The following is a 25,798-nucleotide window of genomic DNA, read 5'->3' on the forward strand; positions in this document are numbered from 1 at the left end:
ATCCAATCATAAAAAAAAATTAAAAAGTAATTTTCTGGATTCGAACCCGTGTATTCGGCATGCAATCTACGATTGCTAACCACTGCGCCACAAGTGTGATGGAATACCACGCGGGTAAACACCAACTTAAAATTCATTAAGGTGTTGTGTTTCGTATTCAAGTCAGTCAGCTGGCTCAGAAAACTCCAACAATAGGCGGGACAACAGCTCATTTTAATATATTTCAGATGACGTAGCGGTTCGTGCTGAGGCTCTCACGCAGAAGGACTGGGTTAATTCTTCAAACTACTACGTTAACTACGTTACTACTACTAATGCTGATAAATACCTGTCCTTAGAAATAACTTTCATAAAAGTGCGAACTAAATATAGAATTGGTGTAGAGGACAAAAACCTTTTTTAATTTATTTTCTAAAAGTTCCGTTCAAGTTCCGCCAGAGGCTGCTTAGAATGCTCATCAATTATGGTACCAGAAATTTCAAGTTCTTATAACGACTTAAAAATGAGACTGCTTAGAATTCTATAGACCACCTTCAACCAAGCTGCTTAAGCCACAAATAGCCTTTTATCAGAACTTTTGGTTACTTGGGTTGATAGTATCTAGTTCGCGCAACGAAGGTATCCGAAGACGCCATAAGTGTTGCGCAAAAGCGGTACACAACCGCTTAAAAAGGAAAAAAAATACTTAAAAAAACCTTCACCATTTTTTTTTCCGTCGATCTTGTTTTCCGTGCTGAGCACCAATGCTACCGACGTGCCAGGAAGGCAGCTCCCACACCTGGACCCAACCTATCGACCCATCAACTCATGAACCGAAGGAAGGCGTGATCAGAGATGTTATGCCTCAGAACATCCCGGCGGCGCCGACTGGGATTGAACCCAGGCCTGCTGGGGTGAGAGGTAATCACGCTTACCACTACACCACCGGCGCCGTTAACCTTCACCAATTAATCTACTTAACTACTAGTTGTTAATATTTTATTGCCCAGTGTATGAACAACCAAACAAAACAATAAAAAAAATTCTCAGAAAAAAAAAGAAAAGCAAAAAAAAAAAATTTATTAGTTGCAAGAAGTTGCACCACTATAGGCCTCACAACCCTATCAGGGGAGAGGGCAATGGGCTAGAGAAGACTATTTGCCTAACTTTTCAAAAGGTCCTAAGTAACAAATGTAAACAAATCGAGTTTATAAATGCACATTGTAACATTTGTACCTAAGAACATTATGCACACACACACATTCAGATTAATGTAAATTGAATTGAGAAAACTCTAAATTAACAAAACGTCTGAAGTCCAAATTTGCATTAACGATGTTTCACTGTTACATAAGACGTTTGATTATGTTCATCAAGACAAACGTCTGAAGTATCAGAAAAATCAGAACAGTGCAGATCTGTACTTCGGTCCTTTGTGTTTATACGAGTAAAACGTCTAAAATGTTCAAACAAACCAAAACAATGTGATTGTGCACATCGGAATTTTCATGTAAAGCATTTTTCTACTATTTCCGCGTGGGGGGGGGGGGGGGTTGACAATTATCCACGGCCCATACGAATTTTAAAATTTTTATATGGACAATTTTCTACGCATGGGGAGGGGGGTCAAGAATACCGAAAAGCTGTCTACATTAACTACGTAAGCCCCTAAAATAACACTGTTATCAAATAAAAAGCAGCTCACGCGACCACCAACGATCGACCAAAACAATCTGTGGGCAGTGTTGCGATATACCGTTAAAAAAAAAAAGGTGATGCATATTGATGTTGATACTCTTATTGTTCGTTTAACTCGTATAACTTAAATTATGCACTCATAATGCTTAAAAACAAAGAAAGTGTTGAAAACATAAATGACCTATGTAACTGTGATTATAACAAAACGTCCTATATAACATATCCAATGTACACCTGACAAGAGCAAAATGTCCTATGTAACATTTTTCACGTTTTCATAGAAAAAAATGTATGAAACGGGTAGATTATAATTTCAATTTCAATTTTACAATCATATTTTACTATTAAAGGTCTTAAAAATGTCAAAAGTTGATTTGGTTTAAAATAGTATCAAAAAAGATTTTGTCAATCTTCAACCTCGTTTTTCTCGAAAAGAGTGAAATGTTAGATAGGACCTTTTGAAAAGTTAGGCGAGTAGTAGAGGTTCAATTTACTTTGATGCTTTTTGGAAAATTTCAAAAGCAGTTTTTTCCGACGAATTATTGCAGATTGCAAAAAGCTCGTACTATTCGATTCCTTTTGATATTTTATACAAATTGACGCGAGCTTTTTGCAATCTAAAATAATGCGTCTAAAAAAAAAGATCCTGAATTTTTAAAAAATGCATCAAAGCAAATTGAACCTTAACGCCGGCGCCGGCTGTGTGAGCTGGTGCAGCCACTCCGTTTGCTGCTTTGTTTTTGTTGCTTGCTGCTTTGGAGTGGTGATGAGATGATGACGGTGAGATGATAGTCCACCTATAGCGTCGCCAAAGGTGGCTACTTCCTCTGCTGACTGCGGTTGCCGTGGGCACTGAACTTCGTCCACGGTAGGTAAAACGTGCGATATAAAAAAACCACTATGGTGGGAAAAAAAAACTCCACCGGCTACGAAACCAATACCCGCAACGGAGACACGAACAAACTACGTGCGGCTACTTCAAGCTATCGGCGAGGAATGTGATCACATTCACATTCACATTCACATTCACATTCCTCAGCCGCCCCTGGTCCAATTTCAATAACTTTATCACCAATCGATCAGAAATATGGCTACGCATCCATAACAATGCTTCCGAATGTTGATTTTCAACAAGAAACTATTGAAACACTGGTGAATCGTCGAATTAACTAACAAATCCACCAATTACCTACATGCATATGCTGCTTCCCCAGCACAGTCGTCAGAAACTAGTAAGTAAATAGACGAAACAAGTCGAAGTGGCATTCGCCTCCGATCCTCGGGCGCGTGCGAATAGGGAAGATGGAATTGCGTAAAGGCCGGGGCACAATAGATACGTTTTCGGGTTTTTTGACAGTTAGCCCATACATTATCTGTCAGAAAACCCGAAAACGTATCTATTGTGCGCCGGCCTTAATTATTTGCACACTCATCGCTTTACTCAGAACCACACGCTCCCAACGACCACACCACTGTGTTGTGATGTTCGGTCGTCGAAATTAGTAGCAGCAGTAGCAGTGCTTTCGGTGTGTGGCGTTGAAAATTGTTCTCCAGTAACAACGAAAGGCTGCCTGCAAGCAGCGGGCTGCAGAGCCCACATAAGCAACCATCAAAGGAGGAAGAAGCTATGCTATGCTATGGATCGAAGTCAGTAGCTCTTCGTGAGTCGCTGCGGGTCGGTCATCTATGCCTAGCGTGTCACCCTCGCTTCAAACGACATATTACTCAACCATCACTACAAAACGGTCCTTTTCAGGACCACCATAAATTTGTTAAGAGTATTATTTGGACATTTGTCAAGGTCATCAGTTCCCGCAAGCAGCTAGCTATCAAGGCTCAACCTGGTATCTATAGAAGGTGTGGAATTGTAGGCCCGAATGTATTGGTGAGATTAATCATCGTCCGACCATTTTCCAGAAAACGCTGGTAGATATTCAAAATTATCGTGGGATTGCTATCATTTCGTGCATTCCAAAACTCTTCGAATCAAATTTTAAATAAAAACGTGTTTGGCCAAATAAAACAAAGAATAACTAGTGCACAACGTGGCTTTTTTAAAGGCCGTTCAACCACCACAAACCTTTCGGAATTTGTGGACTTCATATTAATTGCAATGGACAGAGGTAACCAAGTAGAAGCTCTATATACGGACTTCAGCAAAGCCTTTGACAGAATTTATATCTCAATGCTGATTTTTAAATTAGAAAAAAATGGGAATTGAGATCATGGCGTCACAATATCAGCTTCAATCAACCAAATCGATGCGACGAAGAGACTGGGCAACTGGGCCTGGTTTTGGCTAGATCAGCAACAGATTATAGATAAAAAAAACTCCACGGAAAAAAACAAACGTCAGGTTCGATCTAAAAGTTTATTGAAACTAAATATGTATTTAAAAATGTAATCTTATGACGTACAGTAGAAAACTAAACAAACAAAATCTTTGTATTAAATTAGGTAATGAAGATGTTCACAAATGTGAAAATGTAAGAGATTGTGGTAGGTGATTGTAAGTGATTTAGGTGTTATTCTAGATTCTAAATTGACATTTGTGGACCATTGTAACACAAAAATACATAGAGCAGGCAATATGCTTAATTTTATAAAACTTTCTACTTTAAAGATTCTTATACAATAAAATCAATTTACGTTGCTTATGTGAGGTCAATATTAGAATGTTGTAGCGTTGTTTGGTCACCTTATATGAAAAAGCATGAAGAACGAATAGAGTCAATCCGAAAGCAATTTTTATTATATGCACTACGTAAGTTAGGTTGAACAGCACGTTGCTTGCTGATCAGCTTTCAAACATTGAAAGAACGTCGGGATTACGCAAAGATTTCTTTATTAAACAATATCATTTCGCAACGCATTGACTCAACTGATCTATTGTCAAGGTTAAATTTGTAAGCACCTTCCCACCAATCGACACTTGTTCGCAGTAGATCGGACCAATTACGCTAAATTTGGACCTGTAAATCAGATGATGACTGTTTATAATCATCATTGTGAAATGATTGACCTAAATATGCCCTCAACAGAATTAAAAATATATATCAGAACCCTGCGAAGTCATAGAACATAAGTTCTAATGTTAATATGTTAATATGTAGTCTACGATTTGATTGATTTTTTTTTTAATAAATAAATGCGTTTATTTTTCCAGGCTCATTTGCCGTAGCTTTGCGGAGCCGATATTCATTGTTTAGGTTACAAAATTTCTTAAAACTAACGTTAGTAAAGCGGGGGCCGATTACTCGCGGCTATCTCGAGGTTAGGGGTAACAAATTGTAACAAATGGATGGCAGGGTAGGGATTGAGAACACAAGGTTTGGAGAGCAATGTGCTCTTGATCTCGAACTAAGCGACCAACTGATGAAAAACACAAACATGGGGGTACACCGATGGGCAGCTAACAACTTGGGGGAACACAACATGACACTAACTACTAAATCCTCAGATCTATCCGTTTTAAAAACACATAAATTAAATTCAAATATTCGAGATCTCGGCTCGCCAAGACGTCTCTAACGGGCCGCATGGGTTGTTTTCCTCGGGCCCTGAGGGATGCGGATAACTCGGATCTAGCAACACAATGGAGGGTGCATGACCAAAGCACGTGGTCGATATCGTGATAGCCACTACCACAAGCGCACAAATTGCTGCCTGCGAGCCCGATTCGGAAGAAATGCGAGTCTAACGAGTAGTGATTGGACATGACCCTTGATATGACACGTATAAAGTCACGGCTCATGTCCAATCCTTTGAACCATGCCTTGTTCGATACCTGTGGGAGAATAGAATGTAACCATCTTCCCAGATCACTCTCATTCCATTTTTGTTGCCAGTTGGTGAGGACGTGCTGACGGGTAATTGAGAAAAATTCCGCAAAGGCGATTTGTCGATCAAAAATATCGCCTTCCATAGCGCCCACCTTAGCTAGCGAGTCCGCTTTCTCATTACCCGGAATTGAGCAATGAGATGGGACCCAAACTAAGGTGATAGTATAGGAGCAGTTAGATAAAGTACTCAATTTAGCTCAGATTTCGGTCAGGAAATACGAGGAGTGCTTCATCGGCCTCATTGATAGAATAGCCTCCAACGAGCTAAGGCTATCAGTAAAAATAAAATAGTGATCAGATGGTAGTGAGGCAATTTGCTCTACTGCGTAAAAAATGGCTGCTAGTTCCGCAACGTATACGGAACAGGGTTTTTGCAGTTGATATTAGGCGCTATGAATTTCGTTGAATACTCCAAATCCAGTGGAAGCGTTTATAGTTGACCCATCTGTGAAAAAACTCTTATTGTTACTAACATGGTAGTACTTGTTTGCAAAAAATTAAGGGAACAACCATCGACCGATGGTGATCTGGTATTCCACGGATGTCTTGCAACATGGTCAGATCAAAATTTACAGAGGAACTATAAAAGTCTTGGAGGCAAACACGAGAGGAATTGAATGAAGAAGGGCCAATCTCCAGCGTCATGTAATCGTAATAGAGACTCATGAATCTTGTTTGATGATTTCTGTCGAGCAGCTTCTCAAAGTTTTCTATTACCAATGGGTTCATTACTTCACAACGGATAAGAAACCGGAAGGACAGTTCCGCGAAACGATCTGTCAGTGGGAGAAACCCCGCGAGTACTTCGAGGCTCATCGTATGCGTCGAGTGCATACAGCCAAGCGCGATTCGGAGGCAACGGTATTGAACCCGTTGCAGCTTCAGGATATGTGTTTTCGCCGCGGATTGAAAACAGAAGCTACCGTACTCTAGAACCGACAAGATGGTTGTTCGATACAACCTGATCAGATCTTCCGGGTGTGCTTCCCACCAAGTTCCAGTAATTGTACGCAGAAAATTGATTCTTTGTTGGCATTTTTGTTTCACATACGCAATATGTTTTCCCCACGTGCTTTTGGAATCGAACCAGACACCTAAATACTTGAAAGATATACTTTGAGTGATTGTTCTACCCTTTAGTTGAAGCTGTAACTGTGCAGGATGATGCTTCCTAGAAAAAACAACCAACTCAGTTTTCTCCGGAGAGAATTCGATACCCAGCTTCATAGCCCAAGTGGACAAATTGTCTAAGGTATCTTGCAATGGTCCTTGCAGGTCCGGTGCACTTGGCCCTATAACGGACACAACCCCGTCATCTGCAAGCTGCCTTAGCGAGCAATTTTCATCAAGACAACCATCAATGTCTTTTACATAAAAATTATAAAGAAGGGGGTTTAAACATGAACCCTGGGTAGACCCATGTAACTAATTCGTGAAGTTGTCGAGTTTCCATGAGAAAAGCTCATATATTTCTCAGACAACAAGTTGCTCAAATAGTTGTTCATAATTGGTGAAAGCCCACTATCGTGGAGTTTATCCGAAAGGACATCGATACAAACAGAATCAAAAGCCCCCTTAATGTCCTAGAAAACTGAACCCATTTGCTGTTTTTGCGCATAGGCCAGTTGAATTTCAGTTGAAAGCAACGCAAGACAGTCGCTCGTTCCTTTGCCTCTCCGAAATCCAAATTGCGTATCTGAAAGTAAACCATTTGTCTAGACGAAAAAGAATCATTTTCTCCAACAATTTCCGTATACAGGACAGCATCGCCATGGGACGGTACGAGTTATAATCCGACGCGGGTTTACCGGGTTTTCGAATGGCGATAACTCTTACTTGCCTCCAGTCATCCGGAACAATGTTTTGCTCCAGAAATTGATTGAAAAAGTTCAACAAGCGTTTCTTCGTGACGTCTGGGAGATTTTTAAGCAAGTTGAACTTGATTCTATCCATTCCTGGAGCTGAGTTGTTACATGAGAGGAGAGCAAGTGAGAATTCCACCATCGAAAACGGGGAATCTATTTCGTTATTACTCGACGGACGATCACGAACGTTGGTTTGGACCGGTACCGAATCCGGGCAAACTTTCCGTGCGAAGCTGAAAATCCATCTGTCCGAGTACTCCTTGTCTTCATTAATCAGTGATGACGCGTTTTTCTTTCTCCTGCCGACATTCCAGAGTGTTCTCATGGAAGTCTCTCGCGACAAACCATCGACGAACCGACGCCAGTAACCGCGTTTTTTTTGCTTTAATTAAGTCCTTAAAGGTTTTCTCGAGGTCGGTGTACCGCTCAAAATCCCCGACCTTACCGTGATTGCGGAAGCGTTTAAACGCGGCGGACTTCTCGCTGTTCGCGTCGGTGCAATCCTTATCCCACCACGGGATGGGAGGTCGCTTGCGGACGGAAACACCCGGAACACGTTTCGTCTGTGCTCGCAGCGCACAATTGATGATGACACGCGCAAGAAAGGAGTACTCGTCCAGTGGAGGAAGTATTTCAACCGATTGACTGGCATCAAGAACCGCGGTCGCGAATTTTCGCCAGTCTATGTTTTTCGTAAGATCGTACGCGATGTCGACCGAGCGAGTAGAAGATGAACCATTGGTAATAGAAATTTTGATTGGCAAATGGTCACTACCGTAGGGATCTTAAATTACTTTCCACGAGCAATCCAACGATAGTGAACTCGAACAAAGTGAGAGGTCTAATCTGCTTACTTTTGCTGGAGGTTTGGCTACTCGTGTTGCTTCCCCGGTGTTCAGAATTGTCATTTTGAAGAAGTCGCACGTGTCGTATATCAAGGATGAGCGGTTGTCGTCGTACAGTTCCCCCCAGCCTGTACCGTGAGAGTTAAAATCTCCCAAGATCAACCGTGGCTCCGGCATAGCCGTGCAGATATCCGCGAAACTTTGATGAGAGATCGCGTTTCTCGGTGGAAGATATACTGAGGCAATACTGAGGCATTTACCTCGAATATTAACCTGACATGCAACTTTTCGATTCTGTAGAAGGAATGGAGCTTGTTGATCCCCAGAAGCACCCCTACATATGAATCTGCGCGGTCAAGGCGAATAATGTTGAAATCGTGGAAAGCAAGATCGTTGTCTGAAGAGAGCCATGTTTCACAAAGGGCAAATGCATCAGAAAGTGAGTTGTTAACTAAAAATTTAAATGTGTCAAGTTTTGGCATAAGACTTCTACAGTTCCACTGAAGAACAGAGGTCATATCCCCGACCTCATTCGGAGAATTATCCATCGAAGGATATGATCGATGCAAGGAAGGACCACCTAGAAGCTTGTTGCTTCAAAAGAGTTTTCACCATTGGCAGCACTAAATTAATAATGCTCCTCGTTGAGTCAGAGATATTGAATATACTGAAGAAGCTATCCACAATACCAGAAAACGTGAACATGGGAGCATGTTATTGCTGATTATTCAGCTGATTTCCTGGCCGAAAAACTGGAACATCTGGGGTTTTAGATGATCCTGGAAGTGACGGAAAGTTCTTGTGATAATTACAAGGTTTAAAACCCGGTGGAATGGGTTTCGGTGCATTTCCGTTACCTCTTGATTTTTCCAAGGTGGAAGGGTGGTCCGTACGAGTGGCCTTACGAGACTTTTCGGTGGTGTGTTTTTTTTTGCTCGTTTTCTCGTATTGCCTTTAAAGACAAACGGACTACCCTCACCGACCTCTGAGTCAGAGTCTAGATCATCAACTGGCAAAATGGAGAACGTGTTACTGCTTTTTGGTGTGGTCTGAGAAGATGAAGCGGTATTCTTCAAGAGTTCTGCTAGTGTTCTCTTGGAGCGAGCTTGCAGAGACCGCTTAAGTTTTTCTCCCTGCTGTTTATACCTCGGGCAGTCAGTCAGGGTATGCAGGCTTTCCTTGCAGTACACGCATTTTGGAGGAGCACCGCAAGGGCCCTCTTGATGTTGGTCGCCACACTGATCGCAGCGTGGTTTTTTCGAGCAGTAGTCCGATGTATGACCAAGTTGTTTACATTTCGAGCAGTTCATTACCCGAGGTACAAACAGGCGTACAGGTAGCCGAACCTTGCCAATAGCGACGTAGTGAGGTAACACTGAACCCGAAAAGGTCACACGAAACGAGTTGGACAAGGAATAAGTTTTTTTGGAGCCTATTACGGATACTGACTGCATTTGAAGGCAGTCCAATATCTTCACCTTCGGCAGAGCACGGTTTTTAAAGATTCCGAAGGAATCGGGACCCAAGAAATCATCACTAGTCAAACTCGCTTCGGTGACCACTCCTTCAATTTCTACCTCACTACTGGATATACCGAGTCTACGTATTCTAATGAAAAAAGCTCGCACGCAACAATTTGGTTAGCCTGCTTCCGGTCATCAACGGTAACGCGCAGTTTTATTGGAGTTACCTTGAAAATATCGGTAACGGCCGAAAAATGTGTTGTTAGATCCTTAGAGATCCTCGGAATGTTTAAAGGTTTTTGTTTGGGCCGGAAAAAACAACCCATGGGCCTTTCGAGGCTTCTGGGTAAGCCTTTAGGCGGGGGAGCGCAGAGATTTTTGGGGGCAGTGGTGTGGGGGGAGCAGGAGGACGAGAAGAAGATGGTGGGGGAGAGGGTTGTGGGGGATACCTTTTCTTGGGATATGCTCCAGTATTTTTGCTGGAGAGCGAGTCAACTGGGACGTCAAGGGTTTCCATTTCCACAACTTCCTCGAGACTTTCGTGTGAGGTGGAATCAAGAGTTTCGTCGTCTGAGATGGAAAGCGACCATCCCCCGCCTTTATCATTTTCATCCATTGCGGTTAAATATCACCGCAATGGTGTTTTTGATAAATATTTTACAAATAATAAAAGTAATTTCAAATAGTATCAAAAATTAAAAAAAAATACAAAAAAAAATAAAAAATAAGAAAATAAAAAAAAATAAATTGATATAGTTTTACTCTAGTAAAGAGTAATACGAAAGAAAGAAAAAAAAAACCAAAACAAGAAAAAAAAAAATTATATAGCAAAAAAAATTTTTTTTAGATCACCCTAACTATGCTCTACTAAAAAATAGTACGAAAAAAAACCAAGAAAAAAATTTATAGGTATTTACTATTTACAAAATTTTTGGATCACCCTAATTATGACCCAACCTAATCTAATATTGGACCATGCGGGGAGATGCGATACTGGTGAAAACAAAGCGACACGGTATACCTATTACACTGAGGCGGCAGATGACTGGTGCGAGGCTATTGTTTGCCCCAACAGCTGTTGGGTCGATAACCTGATAGCTGGTAAGCCTCGGTCGCCTCGGTCGCCTCGGTAGGCAATTTAACGTGCTTTCGTTGTTGCTATCAATGGGATGATGTGATGATGCGATGATGATGATTAAAGCTGGACCGTAAGCAAAGCGCTCGGCGTATGGTTAACGGCTTCCTCACTCGCGCACGTTGTATTAACACTATGCCAACTAACTTTGGCGAGAAAAAACGCTCTCGTGGGGAAAAACTCAAAAACTCAAATACTAGTGTCGTACAACGAGACCGATGCGACTTGACCGGCTCAGCGTGCGAGACGGAATGATTTGATTGATTGACGAATAAATAAATAAATAAACATATAATTATGCATTTCATGCATTTTTTATATGTTCAAACAAGCTTAGAGCATAAAAAAATTATCAAGGATGGGGGAGGGCACGTGCCCATGCATGTCTCCTTTCACTGCCAGTACTCCTGATGTACTAAAGCCATCATATGTTAAATTAATTATTTTGCGTCGGGGGATCCCCTCTTTATATTTTAAGTGATTGAACTTAAACTGGAAGTCGTTTGGAATGTCTATAAAAAATTGATAGCTTTTGGACTCTAAAGGAATAAAACATTGTTGCTGTTAAGCATAAGAAAGATACATTAGTTCTCTATAGCCCTGCTAATTATGCTGGTGTATGAATTGTATCTAAAGGGCGTATGGGAAGTGATACATTTTATTTTATGTGATCATAAAATACCGGTAACAGAAACGAGCTTGTACAAATTCAAGAAATGTTCCAATATTGATTTTTTTTTTGCAGATTTTCAAAACTTTACCAAGTAGCTCCGCAATTACAAAATAATTGGGTAACTAAGATCAGAATTAATGTGTAGATTCAGCTATAAATATAGGCTATATTACTAAACATAGGTTTTAATGTGAACGGGGTGTTGGTTTTATGCGTAAATATCAGGTCATGTTTGGTCAAACAAGATTTTTAAAAATTAACATGTATTTCAAATTTTCAAATAAATAATCTGGCATCTCTGATCTGATTCTGTGACACTACCCCGAATGTCACTACCCCGAACGCCATAACCCCGAACGCCATAACCCCGAACGCCGTTACCCCGAATGCCACTACCCCGAATGTCCTACTACCCCGAATGGCCATTACCCCGAATGCCCTACTCCCGCGAATGGCCATTACCCCGAAATAAAGACAAATGGAAGAACAGCAAGGGATCAAAAGAAGGGTACATTTTTTAGAAGGAAATTTCGTTTTGGAATTTATACTGAATACAAATGATAATTTTTTATTTGAATTTAGAAGCACTTAATTTGCTAATATAATGATTATGTCTAGGTACATATAAGAGCATTTTTAAAATTGATTCATGTAGATTAGTGAAGCAAGAGTTCACTATGATTCGCGAACTTTTCCCTACGCATAGCGCATTATTGTGTGATTACTGCGCACTACTTCCAACACTATGTTCAACATACAGAACAAAAGTAAAATGGTTTCTCGCTGATAGGTTATTCCAGTTTTCATCTATACCGATTTTTCATATTAAGTATTAGATCATAAGTACTACGCAAGGCCGAATCACAAAAGACAGACATATACAAAAGGCCGAATCACAAAAGGCCAAAAACACAAAAGGCCGAAAAAACTACGAGTTTTTTTCGGCCTTTTGTTAATTTGTTTTTAATAAATTATATTACATTTTTAAAATAAAGTTAGAATTATTATTATTCTGCATCTTCGAAATAAAATATAACGGAAGCTACTTAATAGCTATTCGATTTTCGTAATGAAAATTAAAAAAAAAAAACTTAATATTTGGGCAGCTTTATTTTTATGTTTGTTTGAGTGTTTAACGACGATTTAATGACAAAATGGCTTCGTTTTTTGTGAATGCGAATGCGATGTCTCAGTTTTAAGAGCAGAATGGCTTCAGATTGTGAACAGCAAACAGCAAATTAAGTGTTTCTAAATTCCAATAAAAAAAAACTATCATTGATTCTATAACATTCCCCAGAAAACCATTCCCCAGAATGCACCATTCCCCAGAAAAGCATTCCCCAAAAAAGCATGCCCCAGAAAAGACGATGAAATTAGTAATTTATCACTTTTTTTTGGTCATTTGATATTAATTGACGTAGAAAAACGCAGTAAGCTTAATCCTTTCCGAATATTTCAGAGTTTTAGACACAATGGTTTTTCTAATGTAAGGCGTCCATAAATATACAGGTCCGCAAGTATCTTGCACACTGAATAATACATCTTCTGAATACAAATTTTCTCGATAAATTTTACACATCTGATTAGTTTCACTTTACTAAATTGATAATACACTACGTTTACTTTTATGGAACTATGCATTTATCAATTCCAAACCATTTTAAAGCTCTTTAGAAAATGACAACTTTCAAGTTTTCGAGCACTTCGTTCACCATTTAAAAAGTCAAAGGGTCTAATATGCAATCCAATTCAACCAGTCGGAAACTGTTAAACTTTATCAAAGAATTGTTCGACCTGAGTTGAAGAATTTCTCGTTATGGATTGAAAAATCGGTGCATGGAACGTTGAACTATCGATTACAAATTTATAACATTATTCCACACGTTATTATCCCAAATGGCATTACCCCGAATCCCTTGCCAAAAGCTATTGATTAAATATTTTCCTTATATATTAAAAGAAGGGAATATTCCTTCTTTATCATACATCCAAAGAATTAATTATTTTCTCTTTTAATTATCCAAAGAAAGGAATATTCCCTTCTTTACCGTTTATCCAATAATTAATTATTTCCTTTTGTTATATTTTCAAAGAAGTGAATATTCCCTTCTTTATCATAAATTTAACGAATTAATTATGTTCTCTTTTATATATTCAAAGAAGGGAATATTCCCTTCTTTATCGCATATCCAAAGAATTAATTATTTCCTTTTGTTATATTTTCAAAGAAGGGAATATTCCCTTATTTATCATATATTTAACGAATTGATTATGTTCTCTTTTATATATATTAAAAGAAGGGAATATTCCCTTCTTTATCGTATGTCCAAAGAATTAATTATTTCCTATTGTTATATTATTTTTAGGACTGGATAATTGCACCTGAAGGATATGGAGCGTTTTATTGCAGTGGAGAGTGCAATTTTCCACTAAATGCTCATATGAATGCAACAAATCATGCAATTGTACAAACACTCGTACATCTAATGCATCCTAGTAAGGTATGAATCAACTTAGGTTTAGTTTTTGGTTAACAATCATATACTCCCAAACCATAGCATCTTACGTTCTTATTTTGACTAGTTTTTTATATAGAATATTCTGTAGAAAAAAATCTTCAAACATTTGAAAGCGCCCCAGTTTTTTTTTCAAATTGTATAATTTCAAGAATCGCCGAATCTAGCTCGTTTATTTGTTAGGCTTTCCACTTTAAAATGCATTAGCTTTACGGAGCCAAAAACTCGCGGCTTACCAGAAGTTTGAGGGGTACGTTGTAGAAGGATAGGATCGTGGTAAGAGTTTGGGGTAGGGTTTCGTTGTTTCATCAGATTGTTGTCGTCCATATGAACGGTAGTGCGATTTTAGAGTCGTGTGGAGTTCACCGCCCAGACAATCAGAATGCACGTATATGCAAAGTTGTTTTCGTGATATACAAACATATATACGAACACACAATTCGTATATAATGCAAAGAAATGGCTTATACGTACAAAAGTGGAGGGCCATATACGTGCATATTTTAATTTAATTTTAAACGAGTTGATTTAACATCATATACGTTTTAATCTATAATAACAAATTCATTTTGAAAAGTCTTACGATGTAATCCGATTTAATGTGTGATACAGTACGGCGGAAAAATGAATCATCGCATGTAAGTCGGAAATGTGCATTCTATACGATTTAACTTAAACATAATGCGAGGTATGCCATTCTTATATGCGATTTTGACTTAAACTGTAGAAATTTACGATACTATCTGTATATTGTTGAACGACTTCTGGTTGTCTAAGCGGCTATCGTCAGTGGGCGATAAAGAGAGACATAGCAAAGGAATTTTTTATTTTTTTGCTTTATTAGAGAGATTTTCAGCCTTGGGCTGGTTCATCTCTTATTTTGCAAAGGAATATCATTCTTATACTAGACATTTGCAGAAACACATAAACCGACTGCATATAGCAGAGGTCGCGTGTTCCCAACACGTCTTTGATAGGATTATAGAGTTGTCTCCTCGACAACATAGGGGTCTCCTCGAGGGTATTCAAAAGTCGCTCTCTGGCGGCGTTATTATCCGTACATTGCCAAACTGCGTGATCGATGTCATCGTAACCGTTTCCACACCAAGATGTTTCAATCCACGAGCTTTATTCTATAGAGAGCATCTAACGAGTAGTGGTTGGACATAAGTCTACTCATCACGCGAATGAAGTCACGACCTATGCCCAAGCCTTTAAACCACGCTCTCGAAGAAACATTACGTTCATGTAACCACCAACCAAGGTTTCCAGTATCCCAATAAATTCTACTAAACTGACGCCCTAAATTGCAAAATTTATCGTTTGGGACCCATATAATGGTAATGTGAGGGACCCATACAAAGGTAATCATATATGATCTTTCGGCTAGGGCACGCATCTGCTCCCTTACCTTTGAAAGAAGGTCGAGAAGGTGAAGTAATGGTCCGCGGGCATATTGGGAATCATCTCCAATGCGAAGTTGATTTCTGCCCGCTCAGAAACATAAACGGAACAAGGCTCCTGAAGTTTGCGGAAGGCGCTAGAGTTTTCATTGAAGACTCCAAAGCCAGTGGATCCATTGAGACGAAACCCGTCTGTAAAATATAAAATATTATCACGCAATTGACGTGTTGGTGCTTTTCAGTAAAAATACGCGGGATAATAATAGGTCGAAGTTGATCGAGAATCCCATGAGTTGCTTGTTTCATGGTCAGATCATATACAATTGAGGAACTGCTAATAGTGATGTGAGCACGGTCTGGAGTCGAACAAGAAAGACACATAATCCGATGATATAGGGGAAATGGCTCTAATGTTGGCCTATAGATCTAAGACTGGGCCCATCGCTAAAAGTCTGCTATTTATCAATTTTATCTAGATGAACGCGTCGTTATGACGGTACTAATGGATATTTTTGGTCGCTATTGCTAAAATTTAGTCGATTCCTGAATTTATGTATGAGCCCAAATTAGGGACATGTAGGCCGACATTACCTACATTTCCCCTATAGTTGTGGTAAATTCTCTTGAATCGAGATTTTGTGTTCAGCCCAAGAATTTCTTCGAAATTTGCAATTATAAGTGTTTTCGTCACTCCGCATTTGATTAGTATTTCGAGAGAAAGCTCCCAAAAACGGTGAGGAGAGGTGTTACTCCTGCCAGAACCTCGAGACTCATGTTATGCTTTGAGTGCATACAGCCGAGTGCAATACGCAGACAACGATATTGCATTAGTACCTGATGATGTTGCATTCGTACCTAATAAAAGTGACTTTTTCTTGTCGAGAGAAAGCAGAAAGAGACGTACTCTAGAACAGAGAGAATTGTTGTTTTATAAAGGATTATGAGCACGGGTTGAAACAGTTGACGTGTTTTACTACACTCACTACGCTGTCGTGCATTACAATCTGTTTATATTCGTACACTAATGCTCTACTGAACAACATTCGAGCAAAACTAATATTATCAAATAGCTATCATATGAGAGATTCCATCCATTCTGAGCTGAAAAAACCTGAAATCGTGCTCGACCATCTTCGATAGACCAAGTATGATAGACCAAGTATTTTCCGCAGGAGAGGAGACCATTTTGACTCAAGGGTAATTTTTGAAAAGGGTATATGAGTTTTTGCACACATCTTTAAAAAAAATGTAGTTCGAAAACAGTGGGTAGAAAAAAAAAATACAAGCAAGGAGTTATAGGAAACTAATAAAGCTTTATAAAAAAAATATACACGGAATGTTTTTTTCGTTTTTATACAAAAAAAAATAAAAATAAACGTTAAAATTAAAATAACAAAAAAACTTATTTCGATTTTTTTTATATTTTTTTTATAAAAACTTGAATAGAAAGCCAAAGTTTTGAAAACAACTCTAGGATGGACAAACTTTCAATAAAAAAGTTTTTCTAAGAGCAACTTTTGAGGCATTTTTGAAAATTTTATTATTTACGGCAAAATGTTCAGTTTGATGTTAGTATATGATTATAAAAATCATTTCAAACGATAGTGCTCATATCAATAAACTTCCTAAATATAACCGTTGTCGAGATATTTCAAATTAACTTTCATCAAAATCAATTTTTTGTAGAAAATAAGCCATTTTCATAAGTTAGTCATGATTCTCCATCAGAATTGATAAGTTTAGCAAGATACACATATATTTACCTTTAATTTGTCTTTTGACGATTGAACCATCAGACAACCCGTTAAGAATTTACAGGGGAAATGAAAACACTATTATTTTAAATATAGAAACCAACACAAGTTAAGTTGCACTTATTTTCATTATCAAGCGTAGTTTCATCCTATTTAAGTTGTTAATATTGATATACCTATCCATCTTATTATTTTAGGTACATTATAATGTCTTCCATGGTATTTTTCATGAAAAAAAGAGCTTCTCTGTTAGAGTAGCTTCAATACCCAAACAATATTTATACCTGAATATCCAAATGGTACCAACGTTTGTATATAAGCATGACCATCCTTTTGAAAACAGACATCACTAAAAAAATCTTTTTGAGTGAACAAGTATAATTTGAATATGGAATTTAAGAAGGTCGAGTGTTGCAAGCCGTTTCCTAATAAACGGTGTTCGTCAAAGCTTCGTAAATTATCCGAAAATTTGATTAAAAAACATAAGTTCCTAGAGTGGAAATTTAATTTGGATACATCTCTATCAATCTGTGATACGTGTCGCTTGAATTTAAATATAATCGAACCATGTGCTGAAAATCTGGAACTAGAAGTGCAACCGTCAGTCATGGACATCGCGGAGCCGCAGCCATCTACATCTCGACATGGCCTTGAAGAAATACCATCAACTACGTCAATAACAACAGCATCATCTCACGATAGTGGAGAGCAACAATTTTCCAGGACGCATAATACTGAGCCATTCAACAAGGGCATAGCTGGTATCAACGTATCGCCAATATCGACAAAAAAAAATTCCAGAATGTTAACTATCCCCGGAGAAAGTATATGGACATTACCAATGGCATTAAGAAACGCATCTTCGGTTTTCAAGCCGAAGAAGATGACCTGGAACAACTAAAATTGAAAGCTGCGGAACACAATGAGATGATCGGACAACTGAAGGAGAGATTTGCTGATCCAGGTTCATCGAGAGACGATCAAATAAGGATTCTGACGATTTTAACAAATAAATACATTGTATTGCAAGCTCGATGCTTGGCAAACGGGAAAGGAGTAGTGGCCACAAATTTTTAAGAAGTTAGTAAAAATAGCATTGGATTTAGTTCATTTGCAGCACTAAAACCAAAGCATTGCAAATTACTTGGTAGTTCAGGTTTTCACAATATTTGTGTTTCTACCATCCATGAAAATATTAATTTAATGCTTCATTGTCTTAGAAAACATTCACTCGAAAAAGATTTCAACCATTATTTTGAAGAAATATTATGCGAACGTTGTCCAGGTCTCTCAGATATTGAAAGAAGTTTTTCAGAAAAAAAATCGAGGAACAGGGTATGTCTGAAATATGTTTTGAAAAATGGGTTTCAACTGATCGATGTAGTTTAGAGAAACTTGTAAAACCAGTAGATGGATTTGTTCCTTATTATTGCGAAAAGTTGGAAAAACTGGTATCCCATGATTATATTAAAACTCAGCAGTCTAGTTTCTTGAGAAATACAATAATTTGTGATTTTTCCGAAAATTATTCATTTGTTGTTCATGATGCTGCCCAAAGTAGTTACTGGAATTATCAACAAGTTCATCCTTTTTGCATTTATTATTCAGAATCAGGTATAATTAAAAATTTAAGTTTGATCGTAATCTCTGAAGTTTTAAAACACGATACAATTGCGGTGCAAGTATTTATTTCAAAATTACTGACCTTTTTGCAAACAAAAATACAAGTAAAAAAGCGATGTTTATGTCTGATGGAGCTGCATCCCAATATAATAATTGCAAAATTTTTGCATGTCTTTGTAAATTTAAAACGAAGTACAATATTGATGTTGAATGGAACTTTTTTGCAACTTCGCATGGCAAGGGACCATGTGACGCGATTGGTGGCACATTAAAACGAATGGCAAGGAACGCAAGTGTGGTTGTAGAACACGAACATCCAATCACAAGTGCAGCAGAGTTATATGCATGGGCTAACCAGAAGAGTAATGATTATTTAACAAAAATGTCATTTTGTTTTGTGTCACAAAAGGAATACGAACAGGGGGCTGCAGAATGGAAAAGCATTTTTGAAAAGGCCAAAACGATCCCAGGTATAAGAAAATATCACTATATTGTTCCGATTTCCGAAAATAAAATATCAGCGAAACTATTTTCGAATGACGAAGAACGCACCATTTATAACATATAAAAACATGAAGTAATGAAATTGGGTTGTTAGCGGAATGCTTAAATAAAACAGCAAAAAAAGGTTATCTTCCATTTAATTCCACTTAATTAATTTTGGTATCCATGACAGATACGTATTTCGACTACAATGTGCAGTCTTCATCAGTGTCATTCCCACTAAAGAACTATTCAAAATCTAACCCCCTTAAGTACTCATCCCCTAGATATAAAAGTCAAGATCACAGGTATAAAAATGAAACTACAATGTGTTGAATCGGAACCTAGTAAACTAAAGGAGAAAAATCTCTTATATCGATTATGATGGCTACCAAGCCTTGGGGATTTTCCTTATTAGAGACTTGAAAAGATTTTTCTCCTTTAGTTTACTTAAATCTTTGGTTTTAATTGTTAGTTAAACCAAAGTTAATTGTTAATTCCGATTCAACACATTGTAGTTTCATTTTTATACCTGTGATCTTGACTTTTATACCTAAGAGATGAGTACTTTTTTTTTTTTTTAAATGCGTTTATTTTTCCAGGCTCATTTGCCGTAGCTTTGCGGAGCCGATATTCATTGTTTAGGTTACAAAATTTCTTAAAACTAACGTTAGTAAAGCGGGGGCCGATTACTCGCGGCTATCTCGAGGTTAGGGGTAATAAATTGTAACAAATGGATAGCAGGATAGGGATTGAGAACACAAGGTTTGGAGAGCAATGTGCTCTTGATCTCGAACTAAGCGACCAACTGATGAAAAACACAAACATGGGGGTACACCGATGGGCAGCTAACAACTTGGGGGAACACAAGATGACACTAACTACTAAATCCTCAGATCTATCCGTTTTCAAAACACATAAATTAAATTGCAATAGTCGAGATCTCGGCTTGCCAAGATGTCTGGGTTGTTTTCCTCGGGCCCTGATGGATGCGGATAACTCGGATCTAGCAACACAATGGAGGGTGCATGACCAAAGCACGTGGTCGATATCGTGATAGCCACTACCACAAGCGCACAAATTGCTGCCTGCGAGCCCGATTCGGAAGAAATGCAAGTCTAACGAGTAGTGATTGGACATGACCCTTGATATGACACGTATAAAGTCACGGCTCATGTCCAATCCTTTGAACCATGCCTTGTTCGATACCTGTGGGAGAATAGAATGTAACCATCTTCCCAGATCACTCTCATTCCATTTTTGTTGCCAGTTGGTGAGGACGTGCTGACGGGTAATTGAGAAAAATTCCGCAAAGGCGATTTGTCGATCAAAAATATCGCCTTCCATAGCGCCCACCTTAGCTAGCGAGTCCGCTTTCTCATTACCCGGAATTGAGCAATGAGATGGGACCCAAACTAAGGTGATAGTATAGGAGCAGTTAGACAAAGTACTCAATTTAGCTCGGATTTCGGTCAGGAAATACGAGGAGTGCTTCATCGGCCTCATTGATAGAATACCCAACAAACATTGCATACAGAATAAGAGCTTATTCAGGCAAAAATATGATTCTTCAGCTAAAAAATGGCTTATTCAGCCATTATTTAGCTCAAATTGTTTGTTGGGTAGCCTCCAACGAGCTAAGGCTATCAGTAAAAATAAAATAGTGATCAGATGGTAGTGAGGCAATTTGCTCTACTGCGTAAAATATGGCTGCTAGTTCCGCAACGTATACGGAACAGGGTTTTTGCAGTTGATATTAGGCGCTATGAATTTCGTTGAATACTCCAAATCCAGTGGAAGCGTTTATAGTTGACCCATCTGTGAAAAAACCTCTTATTGTTACTAACATGGTGGTACTTGTTTGCAAAAATTAAGGGAACAACCATCGACCGATGGTGATCTGGTATTCCACGGATGTCTTGCAACATGGTCAGATCAAAATTTACAGAGGAACTATAAAAGTATTGGAGGCAAACACGAGAGGAATTGAATGAAGAAGGGCCAGTCTCCAGTGTCATGTACTCGTAATAGAGACTCATGAATCTTGTTTGAGTATTTCTGTCGAGCAGCTTCTCAAAGTTTTCTATTGCCAATGGGTTCATTACTTCACAACGGATCAGCGGCGCCGGTGGTGTAGTGGTAAGCGTGATTACCTCTCACCCCAGCAGGCCTGGGTTCAATCCCAGTCGGCGCCGCCGGGATGTTCTGAGGCATAACATCTGTAATCACGCCTTCCTTCGGAAGGGAAGTAAAGCCGTTGGTCCCCGGTTCATGAGTTGATGGGTCGATAGGTAGGGTCCAGGTGTGGGAGCTGCCTTCCTGGCGTCGGTAGCATTGGTGCTCAGCACGGAAAACAAGATCGACGGAAAACAAATCCAAGGAAAAAAAAAAAAAAATACTTCACAACGGATAAGAAACCGGAAGGACAGTTCCGCGAAACGATCTGTCAGTGGGAGCACACCCGCAAGTACTTCGAGGCTCATCGTATGCGTCGAGTGCATACAGCCAAGCGCGATTCGGAGGCAACGGTATTGAACCCGTTGCAGCTTCAGGATATGTGTTTTCGCCGCGGATTGAAAACAGAAGCTACCGTACTCTAGAACCGACAAGATGGTTGTTCGATACAACCTGATCAGATCTTCCGGGTGTGCTCCCCACCAAGTTCCAGTAATTGAACGAATAAAATTGATTCTTTGTTGGCATTTTTGTTTCACATACGCAATATGTTCTCCCACCTGGTTTTTGGAATCGAACCAGACACCTAAATACTTGAAAGATATACTTTGAGTGATTGTTCTACCCTTTAGTTGAAGCTGTAACTGTGCAGGATGATGCTTCCTAGAAAAAAAACAACCAACTCAGTTTTCTTCGGAGAGAATTCGATACCCAGCTTCATAGCCCAAGTAGACAAATTGTCTAAGGTATCTTGCAATGGTCCTTGCAGGTCCGGTGCACTTGGCCCTATAACGGACACAACCCCGTCATGTGCAAGCTGCCTTAGCGAGCAATTTTCATCAAGACAACCATCAATGTCTTTTACATAAAAATTATAAAGAAGGGGGCTTAAACATGAACCCTGGGGGAGACCCATGTAACTAATTCGTGAAGTTGTCGAGTTTCCATGAGAAAAGCTCATATATTTCTCAGACAACAAGTTGCTCAAATAGATGTTCATAATTGGTGAAAGCCCACTATCGTGGAGTTTATCCGAAAGGACATCGATGCAAACAGAATCAAAAGCCCCCTTAATGTCCTAGAAAACTGAACCCATTTGCTGTTTTTGCGCATAGGCCAGTTGAATTTCAGTTGAAAGCAACGCAAGACAGTCGCTCGTTCCCTTGCCTCTCCGAAATCCAAATTGCGTATCTGAAAGTAAACCATTCGACTCGACCCATTTGTCTAGACGAAAAAGAATCATTTTCTCCAACAATTTCCGTATACAGGACAGCATCGCGATGGGACGGTACGAGTTATAATCCGATGTGGGTTTACCGGGTTTTCGATAACTCTTACTTGCCTCCAGTCATCCGGAACAATGTTGTGCTCCAGAAATTGATTGAATAAGTTCAACAAGCGTCTCTTCGCGACATTTGGGTGATTTTTAAGCAAGTTGAACTTGATTCTATCCATTCCTGGAGCTGAGTTGTTACATGAAAGGAGAGCAAGTGAGAATTCCACCATCGAAAACGGGGAATCTTTTTCGTTATTACCCGACGGACGATCACGACCGTTGGTTTGAACCGACACCGAATCTGGGCAAACTTTCAGTGCGAAGCTGAAAATCCAACTGTCCGAGTACTCCTTGTCTTCGTTAATCGGTGATGACGCGTTTCGTATTCTCCTGCCGACATTCCAGAGTGTTCTCATGGAAGTCCTACGCGACAAACCATCGACGAACCGACGCCAGTAACCGCGTTTTTTGGCTTTAATCAAGCCCTTGAAAGTTTTCTCGAGGTCGGTGTACCGCTCGAAATCCCCAACCTTGCCGTGTTTGCGGAAGCGTTTAAACGCGGTGGACTTCTCGCTGTTCGCGTCGGTGCAATCCTTATCCCACCACGGGGTGGGAGGTCGCTTGCGAGCGGAAACACCCGGAACACGTTTCGTCTGTGCTCGCAGCGCGCAATCGATGATGACACGCGCGAGAAAGGAGTACTCGTCCAGTGGAGGAAGTATTTCAACCGATTGACTGGCATCAAGAACCGCGGTCGCGAATTTTCGCCAGTCAATGTTTTTCGTAAGATCGTACGCGATGTCGACCGAGCGAGTAGAAGATGAACCATTGGTAATAGAAATTTTGATTGGCAAATGGTCACTACCGTAGGGATCTTGAATTACTTTCCACCAGCAATCCAACGATAGTGAACTCGAGCAAAGTGAGAGGTCTAATCTGCTTATTTTTGCTGGAGGTTTGGCTACTCGTGTTGCTTCCCCGGTGTTCAGAATTGTCATTTTGAAGAAGTCGCACGTGTCGTATTTCAAGGTTAAGCGGTTGTCGTCGTACAGTTCCCCCCAGCCTGTACCGTGAGAGTTAAAATCTCTCAAGATCAACCGTGGCTCCGGCATAGCCGTGCAGATATCCGAGAAACTTTGACGAGAAATCGCAGTTTGCGGTGGAAGATATACTGAGGCAATACTGAGGCATTTACCTCGAATATTAACCTGACATGCAACAACTTCAATGCCTGTCACCGAAGGCAGATCGATTCTGTAGAATGTAGAATGGAGCTTATTGATCCCCAGAAGCACCCCTCCATACGAATCTGCCCGATCAAGGCGAATAATGTTGAAATCGTGGAAAGCAAGATCGTTGTCTGAAGAGAGCCATGTTTCACAAAGGGCAAATGCATCAGAAAGTGAGTTGTTAACTAAAAATTTAAATGTGTCATGTTTTGGCGTAAGACTTCTACAGTTCCACTGAAGAACAGAGATCATATCCCCGACCTCATTCGGAGAATTATCCATCAAAGGATATGATCGATGCAAGGAAGGACCACCTAGAAGCTAGTTACTTCAAAAGAGTTTTCACCATTGGCAGCACTAAATTAATAATGCTCCTCGTTGAGTCAGAGATATTGAATATACTTAAAAAGCTATCCACAATACCAGAAAACGTGAACATGGGGGCATGTTCTTGCTGATTATTCAGCTGCTTTTCTGGCCGAAAAACTGGGACATCTGGGGTTTTAGATGATCCTGGAAGTGACGGAAAGTTCTTGTGATAATTACAAGGTTGAAAACCCGGTGGAATGGGCTTCAGTGAATTTCCGTTACCTCTTGATTTTTCCAAGGTGGAAGGGTGGTCCGTACGAGTGGCCTTACGAGGCTTTTCGGTGGTGTGTTTTTTGCTCGTTTTCTCGTATTGCCTTTAAAGACAAACGGACTACCCTCACCGACCTCTGAGTCAGAGTCTAGATCATCAACTGGCAAAATGGAGAACGTGTTACTGCTTTTTGGTGTGGTCTGAGAAGATGAAGCGGTATTCTTCAAGAGTTCTGCTAGTGTTCTCTTGGAGCGAGCTTGCAGAGACCGCTAAAGTTTTTCTCCCTGCTGTTTATACCTCGGGCAGTCAGTCAGGGTATGTAGGCTTTCCTTGCAGTACACGCATTTTGGAGGAGCACCGCAAGGGCCCTCTTGATGTTCCTCGCCACACTGATCGCAGCGTGGTTTGTTGGAGCAGTAGTCCGATGTATGACCAAGTTGTTTACATTTCGAGCAGTTCATTACCCGAGGTACAAACAGACGTACAGGCAGCCGAACCTTGCCAATAGCGACGTAGTGAGGTAACGCTGAACCCGAAAAGGTCACACGAAAGGAGTTGGACAAGGAATAAGTTTTTTTGGAGCCTACTACGGATACTGACTGCATTTGAAGGCAGTCCAATATCTTCACCTTCGGCAGAGCACGGTTTTTAAAGATTCCGAAGGAATCGGGACCCAAGAAATCATCACTAGTCAAACTCGCTTCGGTGACCACTACTTTTTTTTTATTATAGTCACTTTAACGCTCTTGGGTCATTCGTGACTTGTCCGGGGGTGAGATTTGAACTCGTGACTTTGGTGTGAGCCGTATGGATGCTAACCACTTCGCCGGGGTCGCCCCCTGGTGACCACTCCTTCAATTTCTACCTCACTACTGGGTATGTAGACTCGGTATTCCAATGAAAAAAGCTCGCATGCAACAATTTGGTTAGCCTGCTTCCGGTCATCAACGGTAACGTGCAGTTTTATTGGTGTTACCTTGAAAATATCGGTAACGGCCGAAAAATGTGTTGTTAGATCCTTAGAGATCCTCGGAATGTTCAAAGGTTTTTGTTTGGGCCGGAAAAAACAACCCATGGGCCTTTCGAGGCTTCTGGGTAAGCCTTTAGGCGGGGGAGCGCAGAGATTTTTGGGGGCAATGGTGTGGGGGTGCAGGAGGACGAGGAGGTGATGGTGGGGGAGAGGGTTGTGGGGGATACCTTTTCTTGGGATATGCGCCAGTATTTTTGCAGGAGAGCGAGTCAACTAGGACGTCAAGGGT

The 25,798-nt window shown here is 40.0% G+C and overlaps 1 protein-coding gene across 1 annotated transcript in view; it reads left to right on the plus strand.

Annotated features, from left to right (window-relative positions):
* Positions 1–25,798, plus strand: part of LOC135704358 (protein 60A-like) — a 142,724-nt gene that overhangs the window by 68,885 nt on the left and 48,041 nt on the right. The window contains exon 3 of the mRNA XM_065225792.1: positions 13,867–14,001. Coding sequence (XP_065081864.1) covers positions 13,867–14,001 — 135 coding nt within the window. The remainder of the gene's footprint in view (positions 1–13,866; positions 14,002–25,798) is intronic.

This window comes from Ochlerotatus camptorhynchus, unplaced genomic scaffold, assembly GCF_037179485.1.
Source record: "Ochlerotatus camptorhynchus isolate MF236.1 unplaced genomic scaffold, CSIRO-AGI_Acam_v1.1 ptg000235l, whole genome shotgun sequence".
NCBI lineage: Eukaryota > Metazoa > Arthropoda > Insecta > Diptera > Culicidae > Ochlerotatus > Ochlerotatus camptorhynchus.